We start from the raw sequence: 16437 nt of genomic DNA on the forward strand, positions 1-16437 counted from the left end.
TGCTGTTCTTCCCTCTCACACAGCTGCACACTACCCATGATTATGTCAGCAAATAGTCAGATCCTTCTGGGACTATAGCAAAAATTAGTCCAATGGGTGCTGGAGGGCCATCAAAGTTCAAGACAGCTGCTAACAGGCAAATGGTTTTGAAGCTGAATAACGTAAGCGTGTGTATTCTGTGCCATCCTGTAAGTCCAGGCCTACACGTACCTAAGAGTGAAAACATCATGTCTGAAAGAGCCAGACCAAGATCAACAGAGATGGAACTTACACCAACTTTCTCATCTATGAGATGTCTAGCGAGTTCAATTTGCTGGGGAACTCCTCTGATAGTGAATATTCGTACACCGGGGTCTGTGTTCGGAGGTGGGTTTCTCTGGAGCTCAACATGGGCTCCTGACTGCTGATTTATACTCTTGATGTTCTCACCACCTGAAGAAAAGAAAACCAAGACAGAAGAAGGGATATTCAGTATCTTTTTCATAAAAGCATAACAAAGTCAGGTTCTGGTAATGGAATATAGTTTCAACTACCTTCTGTGTGCGTCAAGGGAGGCGGGCTGAGGATGGCAACAGCATAAAAAACCCCACAGTACCTGAGCTCATGTTGCTCCTTTATGCTGCCTCATAAGTATGACCTGAAACTGTGAGCTACTGCAACGGTTTTTGGGGTCATGGGTGGTGCCGTTTTAAGAATACACACAGTCCCCCTGTGTGCGCATTGCTAGGCTCGCAACAAAATGCAGCATGGCTGGGACATGCTTTGACAAAACAGATGCAAAAACTGTACTGATGGAATTCTGGTGGTTTTGCACAGCAGTTCACAATCCTCAAGAAAAGAAAGTCACCTGCAACTGAAACATGCTCTTTCTTTCTTCCATGAGGCTTTTTTTCCCCATCACTAGACATTTCATTCCACTAAGGCAAAAAGCCACCAGCCACATACCTTGTAGCTTAAAAACAAAGCTTAAGCTTTCTCACAATCATGTGCTGTTCAATAGCTTATTCCCTTAAAGAAACCTCTGCTTACCACACTTCGTATTCACGCTGCAGCGTACGCATCCTTCTACACAACTGCACCAGTGCAGGATTCCAGGCAGTCCTCCGCTATTTCAGAGTTAGTTGTGCATGCAGTGAACATATCTGGCTAGTTTGCCATCTGGATACACTAGAGCACTGGAGTGCTTCGAACAAGATGCGGCAGAGCCAGTCAAAGTAGATCTGATTTCCTGAAGACCTGCTAGGTCCCCGTCTCTTAATGAAATTTGCTTAACAAAAGCCTCAGCCAACGTTACAATGGTTCAATTCTTCTTTTGGAAGCTCACACAACTTACAGACCAGCTCCACTGAACTGGAGAAATTAAAGGGTGTGTGGAAGGAAAGGATTTTACAACTTTTAAATCACAAACCAAAAATCACCAGCCAAAAGGACATTCAGCAAGCAGGAAAGATTGCAAAGGAAACTAAGCGGAGATTTTTGTTTGGTTTTAATGAAAAAAAGAGTCTTCAAAAATAATCTCAATTTTGCTTGCATTTCCATCTCTATACATGCAGCACAACTTCAAAACAAACTGTGGATGTTGCAGACACTTGTTCATTTCATTGTAATGGACTCGTGACCTTTTTAACATCTTAAAGCCTTCTTGGGGAAGGGAGGAGGAAAAGTTGCCAAAGGGCAATTAACTCTTTCTAAATGAATTTTTGAAGATGCATTTAACAAAAGATAATCGTGTCACATCCCTGGGCAGACAACAGCGATTGTACTGTGCAGCCAAAAGCCAAGACACTTATTTTCAGTCAAGCATGGGAAAGCGGTAAGATGAAGTTTCAAAACCAAGAAGTTTTTTCTATGCAATGCTTTTGTCTGATGCAGACTTGTTTGAAGCTCTGGTTTTTACATATTGAGGTGAGATCTGAATCAACAGCCATTTCATCTGCTTAACGAAACAGAGGACCCTTTCAGCCAACACAATTTGGATCATGAAGGAGTGGGAGAACTTCTTTACTGAGCGACAGAGGCATAACCATAGGTTGCTACTTGCACAGCAGACTAGGTTTCTCCTTCCAAAAGGGGATTAAAAATTAAAGCTTTCTCAAACTGGAAGCAAGGAGAATATAGATTTCAAATCATTTCCCCATTTAGCATTCAGCACCAAGTTGGCAGTTGCTGGGACTGCTTCCATGTCAGCTCCCTCCTAGACCATATTGCAGGATCAAGTTAGTTGGCTCTCCAGGTTTGGTCAGAGGCTGCAAGCTCCTACCCCTGTACCAGGACTTGGTGCCCTTCTCCTCCTTACCCTCCAGTCTGGTACATGCCAAAGTGCTCCCTCCCATCCAAGCGATCCCAATTCAGCCTCCAGAGCATGCAAATGAAATGACGCAGTCAACATGATGCTGCACGGTGCCGGAAGGAGTCCATCTTCCCCCATAATGAGGTGACCTGCTCAGCACATGGTGGCTGTCTATAGACGCATTCAGCAGCCCGCTCCATTCTTCTACCTGATGGGGGGCAGAAGTGATCTAAGAGTGGCCCCCCAGCTGGACGTGAAATTGTAAAGCAATTAATCAAACCTGCTAAAAGGCAGAGCTGACAAGAGCCAGGCCAGCCACGTTATCTGTCAATATTGCTGTATTTATCATGGAAATCCAGCGGGGGCCCAGAGAGGCTGCGGTTTGTTTCCAAGAACCACCAGAGAAAGTGCTTGACATGTGTATGGCGCTCGTCTCCACCCTTCCTCGAGTCTTTCAGAAAAGAAAAGCTGCACCTACTCACCCTCTAGAGGAAAAAGCTACACACAGGATTTGCAAGCACTTCTTATCAGCTCATAAAGGCTCACGCTCCCAAGCTGAGAAGTGATGCCCACAAGAAAAGGGCCCTAGACCTTCTGTCATATACACTGCAGAAACTGAGCTGAGAAACTTCCTCATCTCCCTCTTTTCCCCCCTTCTCAAGTGGTGACATGGAGCTGGAAGCACCGCAGCAGTTACCTGGCCACATCACATAACACTACACCTAGCAGCCCAAGATACCCATTGCTTGGGTGCTAACCTCAGAGACCAAGCTACATGAGCCCAGAGGACTCAGTCAGATTTTACAGAGCAGGCTAACAGCCAAGTCCTGTATCACTGGCAGGGGAAGGTTGTGGAGGGGGAGAAGGCAAAAAAAAAAAAAAAAAAAAAAAAAGAAAAAAAGCTGGGAACTGCTCAGAAACTAAAAGGGGGGAGCAAAGGTTTTACAATTGGTCACTGTTAAGAAAACCCCACTAATGTCCTCTCTCCCCTACGCTGCCCCACAGGCACTGGGAGAGGAAATAAGAAGAATCGGGTGTCTTGCATCAACATATGGAAAGTGTAGTACATCCATCCTGGTCCAGGCCCCAAAAGGCAATGCTACAGCCATCACTCACTTGACAAAAAATGAAGGCTGCAATAGACTAAGAGCATAGGCACTGTAAGAACACCGATTACAAGGTGGTATTACAAAGCTACAAGCACTCAAATCACCATACAACTAGTAATTAGTCACTCCAGAAAGCTTCTGATCTGGCTGGGTAAGAATCCCTATTTTGCTGTTGTGGAAACAAAGGTAAAAAGCTACCCTTCACCCCCACAGCGAGCCTGTGCCAGGCCTTGCACTTGAATGCTAGGACATCCAACTCCGCTACCTGCATTTATCTTTTCAGCACACAGTGCTCTCTGTAGTCACAAATGCTCCACTTCAGTGCACTGCTGAACAACAAGTGACCTTTTCTGATCCTTTATTAAGAATGACTAATGGATACAGCAATAAAGTTTCATTATAATTTGATTTTTCCATACATATAACTCTCACTTGTGAGCTTAAAATTTGCTTTGCTTGATCTTTTGCCCAATTGGACTGTTCAGTGAGATCAAGCACAATCACTCTGCAATTTCTGCATAATGGGGAGAGCAGGTGTTTTTTCATATTGAAAAAAGTTTTCAGGTTTGTGAACAGGTTTACAGCAAAGAACAACATCTGAAAATGATTGCAGATATACTGCTGACATGCCCGTGTCCCATATCTGTGTCCCTTGTCATCCAGTAAGGCAGGAGTTCAGGGTGCTACAGGGGCCAGACACATGGAAGGGAACAAGTGAGATGCAGCAGGGGAAAGAGGTCACAATACACTTCATCGCAGGCTCAGTCCTGCCCAACAGGATGGCAGGAAACTAAATGCCACTGAAACATGGCACAATGCCCTTGAGACTCTGCCTCCTTTACCGTTGTAGCTAATCTGCTCCTATTCAATTCACCTCACCTCTCCTGAGGCTAAAAGCCAACTGTGATTACTTAAATACTAGTTAAGGCACATGTCATTCTTTCTGAAATAAGCAGATAGAAAAATTAAATACAACTCCTTTGATATGTCAGTGTATTAACTCAGAAGCATCGCAACAATTCAGAGCGATAGAGCTCTCCTACTCCTGGCTCTAATCTAAGTACTGCCATTACCCGAAGCGTAGCTCGTGCTCTATGATAAATTGAGACTGCTGTTGATGCTCTGGTTTCCTAACTGTCTTGGGGTTGTACTGGTTCTTGAGAGGAAGGCCAGATGACTCCTTGTCCATCTCCTAAGCATGGAGAGATTCAACAGCTAAGGCAGCCAAGGGGCCTCCATGGCAGTGAACGTGCTTGTCTGAGCGAGACAAGGTGCACCAGTCTGTTCCATGACAGGCTCAGATACAGACAAATCCTGCTGCTTCACTTTATTCATCAGACACTTCAGGTACATGGCTGGAAGCAGCTACTGTTATTACCACATTCAGAGACCTCCATTTTATCACATGGCACTCACAGAAATCCAGCATGACGAAACGACTGTTCTGCTTGTCCCTGATAAACTGTCCTTTAAACGAATTCTGTATAAAAAGAATCCACAAATGAACCTGCCTTTTCTCAGCCAGCTGCTTGTTATAACAAGCTTACTTGACAGCTCTGCATGAAGAGCCTCTCTTATAGATTGTGAACAAGGGCCTGGAGAGTACAATTATGAGTGAGAGCACCACAAAGAAAACAACCACAAGCGCTTATAGCTTATTCCTATGCTGCATTCACTGGCCACTAAATACCTGCAACTACAGAAAACTCCAAAGCCTCACACTGTCAGGCAGCAAGAATGCGACCATCCCAAGGGAAAAAGATTGCAAGCTCTAGTATTTAGTGTCACCAGACCTACCTTTGCCTATAACAAGACCACACTTATCGGCTGGCACCGTGTAGGTTATTTCCTGCATGCCCCCAGGTGTTCCAACACTCCAGTCCCCACGGCCACGACCTCTTCCTCGGGCAACAGCCAAGCTTCCAAAGCCATCTCGTTCCTTGGGAGGCAAAAAATTTGTATCAGTGTTTTTTTGCTGGTCCCAATGCACGTTAAAACCAAAATAAAGCAAGGTAAGTTAAACTGCATTATAATCAATGCCATTGAATTAAGATATTCTTGGACTTCAGTTTCACATTCAAGATTTTGAAGCACTTTAAAGAAATGCCAAGTAACATAGGTTACAGTTGCCTTCCTGACTCAGGAAGATATTTATATTTTTTAAATGCATGCCTTTACATCTGCTGAAATAAACCTATAAACAAGCATCAACTACTAAAGGACTTTTAGTTTGTGATGGGGGCTTTCCTTAGAGCAACCAATAGATCTTGGCACTGACACACACAGAAGTTGCTTCCAAACCCTTTCAAGTGTCATTCTTTAAAGAACTGCTGGAATTACTCAGCTGAAATGCACATTTTCCAAAACTTCCAAAGGAAGCTTTTAAGTTCAAAGACACTTAAAGGACATACCTATTTTGGGTAACTGATTTCTCCAAAAGCAAAGGCCACGGGCAGTCAGAGACTATCATGACAGACCTCAAAATTTAAGTGGATTATTAAAAGAATTATGAAATCAAGTATTCAAACCAGATCTCGGGGCAAGAGGAGGTATCAAGACCTACCCTTGATGGACAAATTATGCTCAGGTATCTGGTGTGGAATGGCTGAACATCTTTACTTGTCATAATACAAAGGGATACGCAACCTCCTTCATGAGTCTGCCCTACTACTTCACCCATCTTTGTACTTCTTGCTCTTGGGCAATGCAATATGTTGGTGTCTGTCTTGGAGCACGGTGACCGCGTATGTGAGAATTCATTGCCTTCCCCTGCCTCCCACAGCCACTAGACCAGAGGACTGGAGTCTGAAGAGGAGGCATTACTGAGCACTGTTAATGCTCTGCTGTCTAAGGTTTACTCAGCCCTACTGAGCAAAGCCTCCAGTCACTGTCTCACACTACTGCTGGACTCCATTCCACCAGGTCACCATTTCCAAATAACTTAAGAACAACGAAACATGGGGGGTAAATGTGGAGCTATAATGATAAGGCCTCATAATACTGCCTGAGAATAGGAGACCTTCCCATAGCTCGGTTAGCCCATATTACATTAAAAAAACCAAATAAACAAAAAACAAACCTAGCAGCTCTGTCCTGGGCAGCAGCATGTGTGGCCTACCAGAGGCAAAATTTAACACTGTTCTTCAGATGGCAGCATCCATCCACACAGCTGCATGCATGCAGACTACATTCCCATGTAAGCACCTTCCTCCCAAGAGCCTCCAGAACCCACCTGTGCTGTGAGAATGAGCTCACTGATGATGTGTGCTGCGTGTTGACACCTATCGTGAAGCCCCATGACCTGTGCGACTCTTTCAGAACTAATCCCATCATCTGTGAAGAGAGGTGGCAAAGACTAAATTAAAAGGAGAAAACATCCACCCGCCAACAAAAGCTTCCTTTTAGCACCCACCATTGCTAGCAGCATTTTCACATAACATAACTACCCCAAGAGCTACCTCTTCCCTCCACTTTCAGCCCCTCTTCCATGGGCTGAAAGAAGACAAAACCCAACCCACATTGCAGAGGGAACAACATTCAAAAGGCAACACCTTCAAATGTCAAAAAGCCATGAAAAAGACTGATATGATTTTAAGAGGACAAAGGCAGCTTTGATAGGTGATCAGACAGCCAAGGACCCAGAGAAAGTTACTTAGAATTAATCAACTCCTGATCCCCAAAGGCTTTAATGTCCTGAAGGAGAATTCCTTAACAGGAAATAAAAGTTTCTTTGTTATTGTTATTTTGTTTATCCATATAATCACCACTCAAGACATGACTGTTGTGACATCTAATGTTTGCAAATGAGCTGTATATCTTACTCTCTGAAAACCAGAAAGTGCACAAGGAAGCAGCAAATCATATTTAAATGGGTTTCAGAAAGAGACACAATGCACCTTTAAATTAAGAAAGCCTAGCTGCTGTAACCTCAGATCAGATTCACATTAGCAATTGCAAACTGGAACACTGGTCAGAAAGTAATGGCTCTCCATCCTCACACAAACCTGGTTTAAATTGAATCCTAACTCCAGCATCATTCTGAATCTTTTTGATCATTTCTCCATTTCTTCCTATCACAATTCCAACAGCAAATCTGGGCACAGAGACCTGATGGGAAAGGCAAAGCAGTATGAAAGCTCAGAGAACTAGACTAAATTACTCTGATTTTACAAGGAGATGCTCTTAACTATAAGGACAGGCCACATTAGGCAGCTCCAGGCTACAGAACCATATCGCTTAAGAAAAACAAACATGTGGCCACAAATTCCTTCCCCGCTAAATGAACTCTGCACTACAAGAATGCAGCTTAAAAATACAATTAGAAAAGCGCCATCTGGGAGTCCATGAGAACTCCTCTTCTTTGCAGCCAGAGTCACTCTTCTGGCAACAGAACACAATGCATTTAAAAATAAGCTTACAGGTTACATGTGCAATTTGATGACTTCCACCCACTACCCATCCCACAGGGAGGTTAGCAGAGTACTCGTGAAGAAAACATACCTCTATGCTGCCTCCTCCCATTCTAGAACTGAAATCATTGCGTACGCCTCGGAAGTCTGCCTGATCTTTCTCTCGGATGATCTCCAGTACCATTTCCCTTGCTTGCTACATGGGGAAAGAAGTTACAGTTAGCTTAAAATTATTCTGCTTGCCATCTTGGTGTTAGGGCCTCAACAGTGGCTAATGGTCAGGCTTCAGGCAAAGCGATCTCCATCTGCTTAACAGAAACAGCATTCTGATTTAGAATTTATTCTACCACAGTCAATGGAGATCTGTTCTTGATGGTATCTTCCATGTCTGACAAAGCCTGCCACGTGTGCAGGGTGGCAGTTTCTTGCATGCAATTGCTTCCTTCGGTCTTTCAAAAAGGCCCTTTAGCTTTTAAAATATCTTTGGGGGTTTTTTTTTTTGTTTTATTTTTAAATTAAAGGAAGCAAAGGCCCTTTGCTATTGGATAGAACTGAAACCAATATAGTAAGGCAGAAGCTATGGTAGCATATCAGAGATCATGTCCGCTAAGAGCTAGAGAGCACGTACTAAGGAGGCAGGTGGGCAGTAGTGAGCTTATTGACACTCAGAAAAGTTAAGCCCAAGTCTGCAGCAATCCAGCAAGACATTTTCTGAGACAAATGAATATTCTTCCTACCTACTTTCAGCCCTCAAGGCCATTCACAAGCTAGTTAAAGTGTACCTTGGAAATAAGCCAATAGTAGTCACCATTAAAAAAAAGCCTACATGTCAAAACCAAAGCCTTTGTTTCTAAATATTACCAGTTAAACTTTTGACATTTCGGTTCTATTTCCAAGTTTGAGGGACACTGGTGAATCTGACTCCTTTCACATTTTTATGTATTTTCCATGCCCCTGTGGTATTTTCTACAGAAAGAAACAACTCAAGACATTTCAGAGATGCCAAGACAGAAATAAGAGCAATGGAAATTTCATAGGGGTTTGAGGGAGTTAAGAAACACTGTTGCAGCATCCAGAGAATCCCACCAAACCTAAGGATTCATCCAGCTTCTTAAGTGCTTTCTAAACGTGCTCAACTTTTCTAAGTGCCTCAAAGATCTTGCAGCCTATGCAGTCTCCATGATTGTTTGGCATGATTTATGGCATGGAAGATACGACAACAGCAAATCTTGCAAGGCAGAAGCTGCCACCTGGGAAGTAGCAGCACTGAAAGTACGATTGGGTTAGAAGTAGCAAGACTGCCACTGAACTCTTTTGCATATCTATGCCTCCACAATAAGTATAAGAATTTTGGGGGAAAAAAAATTTAAATCTAAAAGCCCACTTACAGTAAGAGCTTTGAAAAATACAACCCAAACATACCATCCCTGAGCAACATCAACTGTTGCAGCAATTTATGATTAGGGAGATCCTATGAAATAGAACTATTTTTATTAGAGACAGGAATGCTAAGCTAGATTTAAGTACTTAGCAAGGTATGAAAAGCACTTGCTGAGAAGTGGAACATGCCACAGCTAAACTTTAATTCTTTAATTCCAGCACTCCCATCATGCTGCAATCTTCCAGTTTCCAGCTGATCATGGGTTTTTGCTTTGAACCGCAGGTATGAACATATCTGTAGAACCCTGACACTAGGAGACTGAGGTATCAATATTGAGCAAACCCCTTGGTTTCAGGAGTTGTTGTGGGATTATTTTTTTAATTACCTGCGTCAATTGGCTGTCTGAGATAGTGAACCTTCCACAAATCTTTCTCAAATGTGTGATTAAGTTAGTCACTAAGAACCCATTTGCTCAAGTAACATATAGCTATGATTTTGTGCTACACAGACTGGAAAGCGTTCAAAGCTACTTTCTCCAAACCCTCCTCCTCAGCTCTTCTCCTACCCATGTCTAATATCTGTGTGGAGTGAGAGCTCCTAGGTTACGCTGTAAACAAGCCAGTGCTTGCTAGTCTGGTGTTTTACCTTGCTCTACTCAAACTTCATCAACCTTACAGAACAAACAAAACCAGCAAGGATCATTACATTTACAGTTGGATTTGACTCCATTAGATGCTCACAAATATGCTAAAGTTAAAATTTCTCCTCCGCTCTCTGGGGCAACTGCTTACTTTCATTACATACCTGTACTTTAAATGCATCTCCAGTAATACGGAGAGGTTTATCTGCTCCAGTAGGCAACGGACCATCTTGGATCATAATCATTTTCACACCTGTTCGCTCCTGAAGAAAAAGCACAGAGCACTTTGCTAAGCAGAGTCCCTAAAACAAGGGACTATATTTTGGTTACTAAACATTACGTAGGTCAAATCAGCAGCTTTACAGAATGCTACTTTAGCTCTTCACAGTAGTTAATAGCACAAATTCAGTAACAGTCCCAGAGTGTAAAGGACTGCCAGAAAGTGTGCTACTCCTGAAGTTCCCAGATAGCTGAATTCCTTGCAGCAAAGAGAACCCCTCTACCTCAACAACTGATTTTTCATCCCTTTCCAAAATCTGTAGCTGTCTGCATGTAACAGTTATTAAGTGACCAGCCTTAAAACTATTGGATGACAGAGGCCTAATCAGGGCACTCAAAACACCTACATTTTTGACCTAGGTGCTTTTCTGAACCCTCTAGTCTTTAAAAAACTTGTACCAGATGGAGGAATAAAGAATGTTTAGGAACATAGATTTATACATAACACAACACTTTTAATTAGAAAGGGGTGGGATGAGAAAAAAAAAGGACAACACACGCCAGCTTCATCACAGATCAGCAACAAAAGAGAAGCACAGCACTCTACAACAGCGTGGCTGGCATTAAAAACTATTGCAGCAGCAGACTAGACATAGCCTTTTCTTGGCTACAAGAATCCCCTCCTAAACAGCACGCACCAAACGTTATCTAAAGCACACAAGTTTCTTTCACAGTTCTGGCAAAACTCCACTACATGCGTAGCTGGGGCCAAACCTATTTTGTTTGTAACACAAGATTGGATTTGAGTCCAGCTCTTTGAAGGCAGAAGAGTAGTCCCTGCTGTAGAAGGTTAGAGCATTCAAGGCTCTCCATTTCAGCACGCTCTTGTTGATCTAGAGAAGCTGCAGTAGGGAAGAGAGCCCTAAAGTAAATGCATCTTGCGCACCTGCAACTGTTTTATTGTTTCACCTCCTTTGCCGATGACTAGACCCACTTTGGATGCCGGGATCAAAATCTCCTGAATCGTACTGTTGCCATCAACATCGTTGTGAAAACCAGGTCCGTTCCGACAGCGATCTACAATCTGCCCCAGTAGCCGTTTTGCTTGTCTTTGGAAAAGAATCGAGGGAAACAACCATTAGACAACATTGTTCCACGTGACCAAGAGACCAGGAACCATCGGAATGGGAAGTGATCAGGGAGAGGAGAAGAAGTGAAAAGATGGAGGAAACCATAGTTAGCACAATGTTTGCCTTTTTTTTTTTTTTTAACTCTGTGATGTATATTTTCCCCATCATGATTACTTATAAGCAGTTTGATTTTTGAAAGGGGAAGACAGAAGGAAGAGCAGCAGCATGCTCTGACCTCTTCAGAAGTTAAGAACAATAGTTGAGCTATAGCATTTGGGGTGCTTATTTTGAATGAAGATGCTCTAGGTTCTAAACTTTTCTAAACTTTTTAACATATATACAATATTTGGTAAAACTCAAGCTCTGTTCTTCTTGGTCAAGACAAAAACCACACACTGCTTTGATACTAACACAGCACATTGGTTAACCACTCTCTGATCAGTCACCGGCAACTGCCTTGCTCTTCTCTGCCTGCTCTTACCAGCAGCAACAGAACACTGTTCTAACACAGCCTCTGCCCCAAGCAGTAGGTGCTGAAGCTACACCACGAAGCGAGGCAAGGATACTGCAGCAGCAACCAGTGAAAGACTGGGTTCTTCTACTCCTGGTGAGAAGAGACACACAAAGAAGCATTTGGGAGATTAAAGATCCCTCCTCTAAAATCTTTTGCATGTCAGAGGTAGCTGACAGGGTTTCTCTTTACCTTGAAGACTCCTAGTACCAACACATCCCTTTCCTGCCCTTCTCCCACAACCCTTCTCAAAGTAGGTAGAAGAAAGTCACCAGTTCCCTATTCAGCCTAAAGCAGTATCTTCCCCTCTCTCCACTTCATACCAAGCCATATCAGGCACCCTAGGAGGACTGTCTTCTCTCTGGCGATTTGAAGAAACAATACAAAGTCATCCCTTGCAAGTAGACATTCACCCAAGACAGCCCAAGGGGTGGTGATCTGAGGCTGCACACAGATCAGAGCACTGCTTTCTCTTGACTTTCTCGCAAAACGAGGCAAAAGGTGGAATTTCTGGAAGCCCACTTCAAATATTCTGGAAGAGTCTTAAAGAGGTTTTATTCATCTATCTTCATATTTTGCATAAAGTTCTTTTAGTGACAAAAGAGAGACTACAACAGTTAATACACAATGTATTTCAGATGAGAAGGGGTCATTTGGAAATTAACCCTATTAGTTTGCCACTGGATATAACTCATGGAAACACTCCTCACAAAACCCTTCGAAGTCTGACATCTAGATTGGTTTCCTTACTTAATTTTCTTTTTCTACAAGTAGCCTGAAAAAATAGTTCAACCAACCAACTTGACAAGAATTTTAGCACAAAAGTAAATTAAATTTTGCCTAATTCCATGTCCTCAACACCTTGTTCTGCTTCACAAACTGAGTATTCTTACTTTTTTTTTTAAAACTTATTTACATTTTCTTTAAAGACAGCCTTGGACATGACTACATTTAACCGCTTATTTCAGAACCATGAAGTCTTAACTATACCTCTCCCCCATTTTCCCCCAACTGCATCTCATCAGGCATCCCAGCTTTTTAATATTTTGCTCTTGTTCTGAAATATCCTTTGCTAAAGGGGAAAAAGCACTTCAATATCAGCAAGAATACATTGCCTGCCCTATAATGTGAGCTTGCCAATTATATTTATTCTGGCTCACTGCTTGCAGTATTATGGTAGAATAAGGAGATTTAAGTACCCTTAGATCTCTTAGGAATGGAAGAATGATGAGTGTCTTCTCTTTAGAGAGACAGTCTTTGCGCCCATGTATTTTCACTATCAAATGCAACTCAAAGATTTCCAGATGGATTTTAAAAAACCCACCTACCCAAAGGCTGGGGAGAGAAAGAGCAGCTCCATATGTTAAGTGTGTTCCTGTAAGCCTGAGGATCCTGGATCCAGTTCCAGCAGGAGGTCCTCAACTGGTTTGTGAGAGTCTCAAACTCAGCTCCTGGGAAGGGGGAGGGAGGAAACACTGTCCCTAAAGTTTCTATAGGTCTAAAGAGTAGAAACCCCTGCTGGCTGGCCACGTGTCTCTACCATGCAGGGATCAGAATTCAAGACTTTGGTTCAGTCCTTTGCTTCTTGTTGGCAGCGATGCAGAGGCAAGCACACCCATGGGCCTCATGCTGCTCTGCAACAACACCAACACCTCCAGATTATTCTGGAGTGGCACCGACAGGCTTTGGAGGCCTCATGCAGCCCTTCTTCAGCTGGAAGGATGGTCATCTCAATAGGAGTAGGGAAGCGAAGGGGAGAAGAGAAGTGCCCTTCAACAGCTTAGCTCAGTATCCTGGAAAGCTGCAGTTAGAAAACTGCATCCTAGGTGCCCTAAGAGCAACCTTGCCCTGCGGAGGGGAATTCCACGGAAATTTCTGCAGAGGGTTCAAACTGCAACTGGAAAAAAGCCTTTGAGGTGCACAGTTTAAAGCATCAGACCAAGAGGTTCTATGCTCCAGAGACCCTCAAGTTTCTCTAGGCCAACATTCACTGGTGTGGCTAACCAAGTAGCACCACTGACAGAGCACAGCATTAGGGAGAAGAGAGAGAAGGAGAAAGGAGAGAAATGAAATCAGGACTCACTCAATGCTCTCTGGCGTCCCAGTGAGTACACAGGGCCTCTCGGGCATCCCACCACTGTCTACAAAAGAAACAAGAAGGAAACTTTTAATACATGGAATTAAAAAAATGGCAGCTGTTTCAGTAACTATCAAGCACTAATGGAAGCGCTGCCCCCCTGCCCCCAGCACACAGAGCACATTAATGAATTCGAAGACATCCAGGGTCAACATATTTTAAACGATTCACTGGATGTCTGTATCCTTTTAAAGCCTTCCCCACCAAATAAAAGGAGGAGCAAGAACTTAGATTACATTCATCAAGTTTCCTGTATAGCACTGTAGTACAGTGTTCCCCAAAGCAAATAGGCACCAGCACAGAACAAACGGATGGTCCCATTTTTTCAATGCAAGGCGAGTTGTACGAACAGCTGCTGCCACCCTCCTGAAATGTCTTCTGCCAGGAGTTGGAGCTGACCAGACTAATCAGGGGCAAACCACTGAGTAAAGTGGTACCACCAGGAGAGAACTCAACACCTGCAATTTCAGGTCTAAGTACAACATGGATTGTCCATTTGCACTGTACTCATATGTTGCTTAAAGACAGTTAGTTCCTTAATTGCTTCATTCCCCAAACCACCTGACAAACCTGTTTGCTATGCTAGTCAGGAGGTCAGTCCCACAACAGCTCTCCCATGCATCTTAGCCTAGTATATATTAGTTGTTAACTGTGATAACACACCATGAGCACGGCAAGGCACCTGACCTAATGGACATAACATCCTTCAACATTAAAATCTGTTCACCTGCCATACAGAGAGGCTCTTACCTGGAGCAATTTGAATTTTGCAGCCAGACTCTGCCTGAATCCGTGAGATCTGTTCTCCTCCCCTGCCGATTACTGCAATGAGTTCAACAAGCATCAGAACATACCATTTTTCCAAGTAACTGCAGAGCACCTCCTGCTTTTACTCTGCTGCAGCTATCTATAAGGGAACAGTTTGACTCCAGGATTGCAGAACAGGCACCCACAGCATGACCAAATTTATCGTAGCAGAAAAACAGTAAAATACTTCCCAAAGTTGTTCTATTTGCTTGGAAAAACAAAACAAAAAAAGGGTGTCTTGCACTGGAATGGAAATACATAATATGCAAGAATAAGGCACCAGTTTGAGTGCTGCTAGAAGAGTAATTTAAGTGTATCTTGCTCATCCTGAACCAATAAACTAGTTATTTGGGGTACTAAAAAAGGCAAAGACTTTTGCTTTTATTTCTTTAAAATTCCTATTTTACTGCCTCTTTTCAATGGACATGCTATTTGGCTGGTCTGCACTCAGACAGAACTGCTACGTACTGAAATGCTCTATCAATCTTAAGTGAAAACAAATACCCATCTCCCTTAACTCCTGGAGTCGGCACATTGTTGTTTTACAATGAGACATACTGAGGAGAGACTATGTGCCAATCACCATTCATATCCTTCCCAGACTGCAAAAAGAGCAAAACTGTCAAGTCAAACAGGTATGCCTGGCTCAAGATGCTCCCACAGAGGCATCTCTCAGCTGTGGGTTTGCCACCCTCCTGCATCTGTCTGCCCCTGAACCAGGATTAGATTTAACGCAGAGATGATGCACCAACAAAGCATGCAAGCTCCCCTCTCACAGAGCTACAGCATCCCTCCAATGCTCCCCCACATGTGGTACCAGGACCGATAAGTGAAGAGGTCTGGCAGGAGAAGAGCAAGTGTTTCCTTTGCAGGAATTTGAGTTACAGTTTTATACTGTCTTTAGAGTCAGGACAAAACTTCACGCACTAAGGGGCAATTATCATGGCCTGTTATTTTCCTTTTTACTCTCCATATATCAAATTGGAAGATATACACAGATCTAGCAGTGGAAGAGTCTATGCAATCACTGTAGTAACACATCAGCAGGAGGTGCCATTGAAAGGAAGAGTAATGATCATCAAGAGGAAGAGAGAAATTAGGATCAAGCTTGAAAGAGATCAGGAATGCAAATCTAGGAAAAATTCTCATCTGAGCAATGCATGCTGGTTGCGTTTCCCCACAGCATATGTATGAGAGATTTAAAATTCTGTTTAACTTGCCTTGAGTCAACTCTTATTTTAACATTTAAACGTTGTTTTCTTCCGTCAACTCTCACAGTTTTGCATACTCAAAGGAAGTAAAATGCTTCAGTGAGGGGAAATAAATTCACTTTTGACTTGTTTATGTACTATGCTAGTGGGAATTTAAAGGAGAGAATCACTAAAACTCTCAGTAACTTGTACCGCACAGTCTTGTTCTTATTATGGGACACCAAGCTTTTCCATGCAGTTTGCACCTGGATTTTAAACACAGATCATCTGGTCCCCATGAAGACAGCATTAGACAAGGCTTATCCAAGGCTAGTAAGCACAAAAACTTGTGAGCATGTCAGAATAAACAGCATTCCTGCACAGAAAACACATCAAGAAACATCAAAAGGATCCAAGGTACTTACTAAATCCAACCATTTTATCAGGCACTTTGAACTCTTCTGTTATTACAGCCCTAAAAAAAAAAAAAAAAATCGTCACTACAAAGAACAATTTGGAAGACAACTATGTCCCTGCCGTGGAAACTAGGCACAGCACAAGACTTTTGCACACACAAGTAAACACCACATCACAGTCAAAATACTTAGTTTTGG

At 42.9% G+C, this 16437-nt stretch overlaps 1 protein-coding gene across 4 annotated transcripts in view; it reads right to left on the reverse strand.

The window, feature by feature from the left end:
* FUBP3 (far upstream element binding protein 3) overlaps nt 1-16437 on the reverse strand; it is a 41113-nt gene that overhangs the window by 8857 nt on the left and 15819 nt on the right. For all 4 annotated transcript variants that reach the window (XM_052814788.1, XM_052814787.1, XM_052814789.1 and 1 more), the window contains exons 5-14: nt 16249-16298; nt 14577-14648; nt 13773-13830; nt 10995-11157; nt 9994-10092; nt 7900-8004; nt 7404-7506; nt 6632-6732; nt 5197-5338; nt 272-432 (exon numbers count right to left, since the gene is read on the reverse strand). In XM_052814788.1, the coding sequence (XP_052670748.1) occupies nt 272-432; nt 5197-5338; nt 6632-6732; nt 7404-7506; nt 7900-8004; nt 9994-10092; nt 10995-11157; nt 13773-13830; nt 14577-14648; nt 16249-16298 (1054 nt within the window). The remainder of the gene's footprint in view (nt 1-271; nt 433-5196; nt 5339-6631; nt 6733-7403; nt 7507-7899; nt 8005-9993; nt 10093-10994; nt 11158-13772; nt 13831-14576; nt 14649-16248; nt 16299-16437) is intronic.

The sequence above is a fragment of the Harpia harpyja genome, chromosome 19 (genome assembly GCF_026419915.1).
Source record: "Harpia harpyja isolate bHarHar1 chromosome 19, bHarHar1 primary haplotype, whole genome shotgun sequence".
NCBI classification, from domain to species: Eukaryota; Metazoa; Chordata; class Aves; order Accipitriformes; family Accipitridae; genus Harpia; species Harpia harpyja.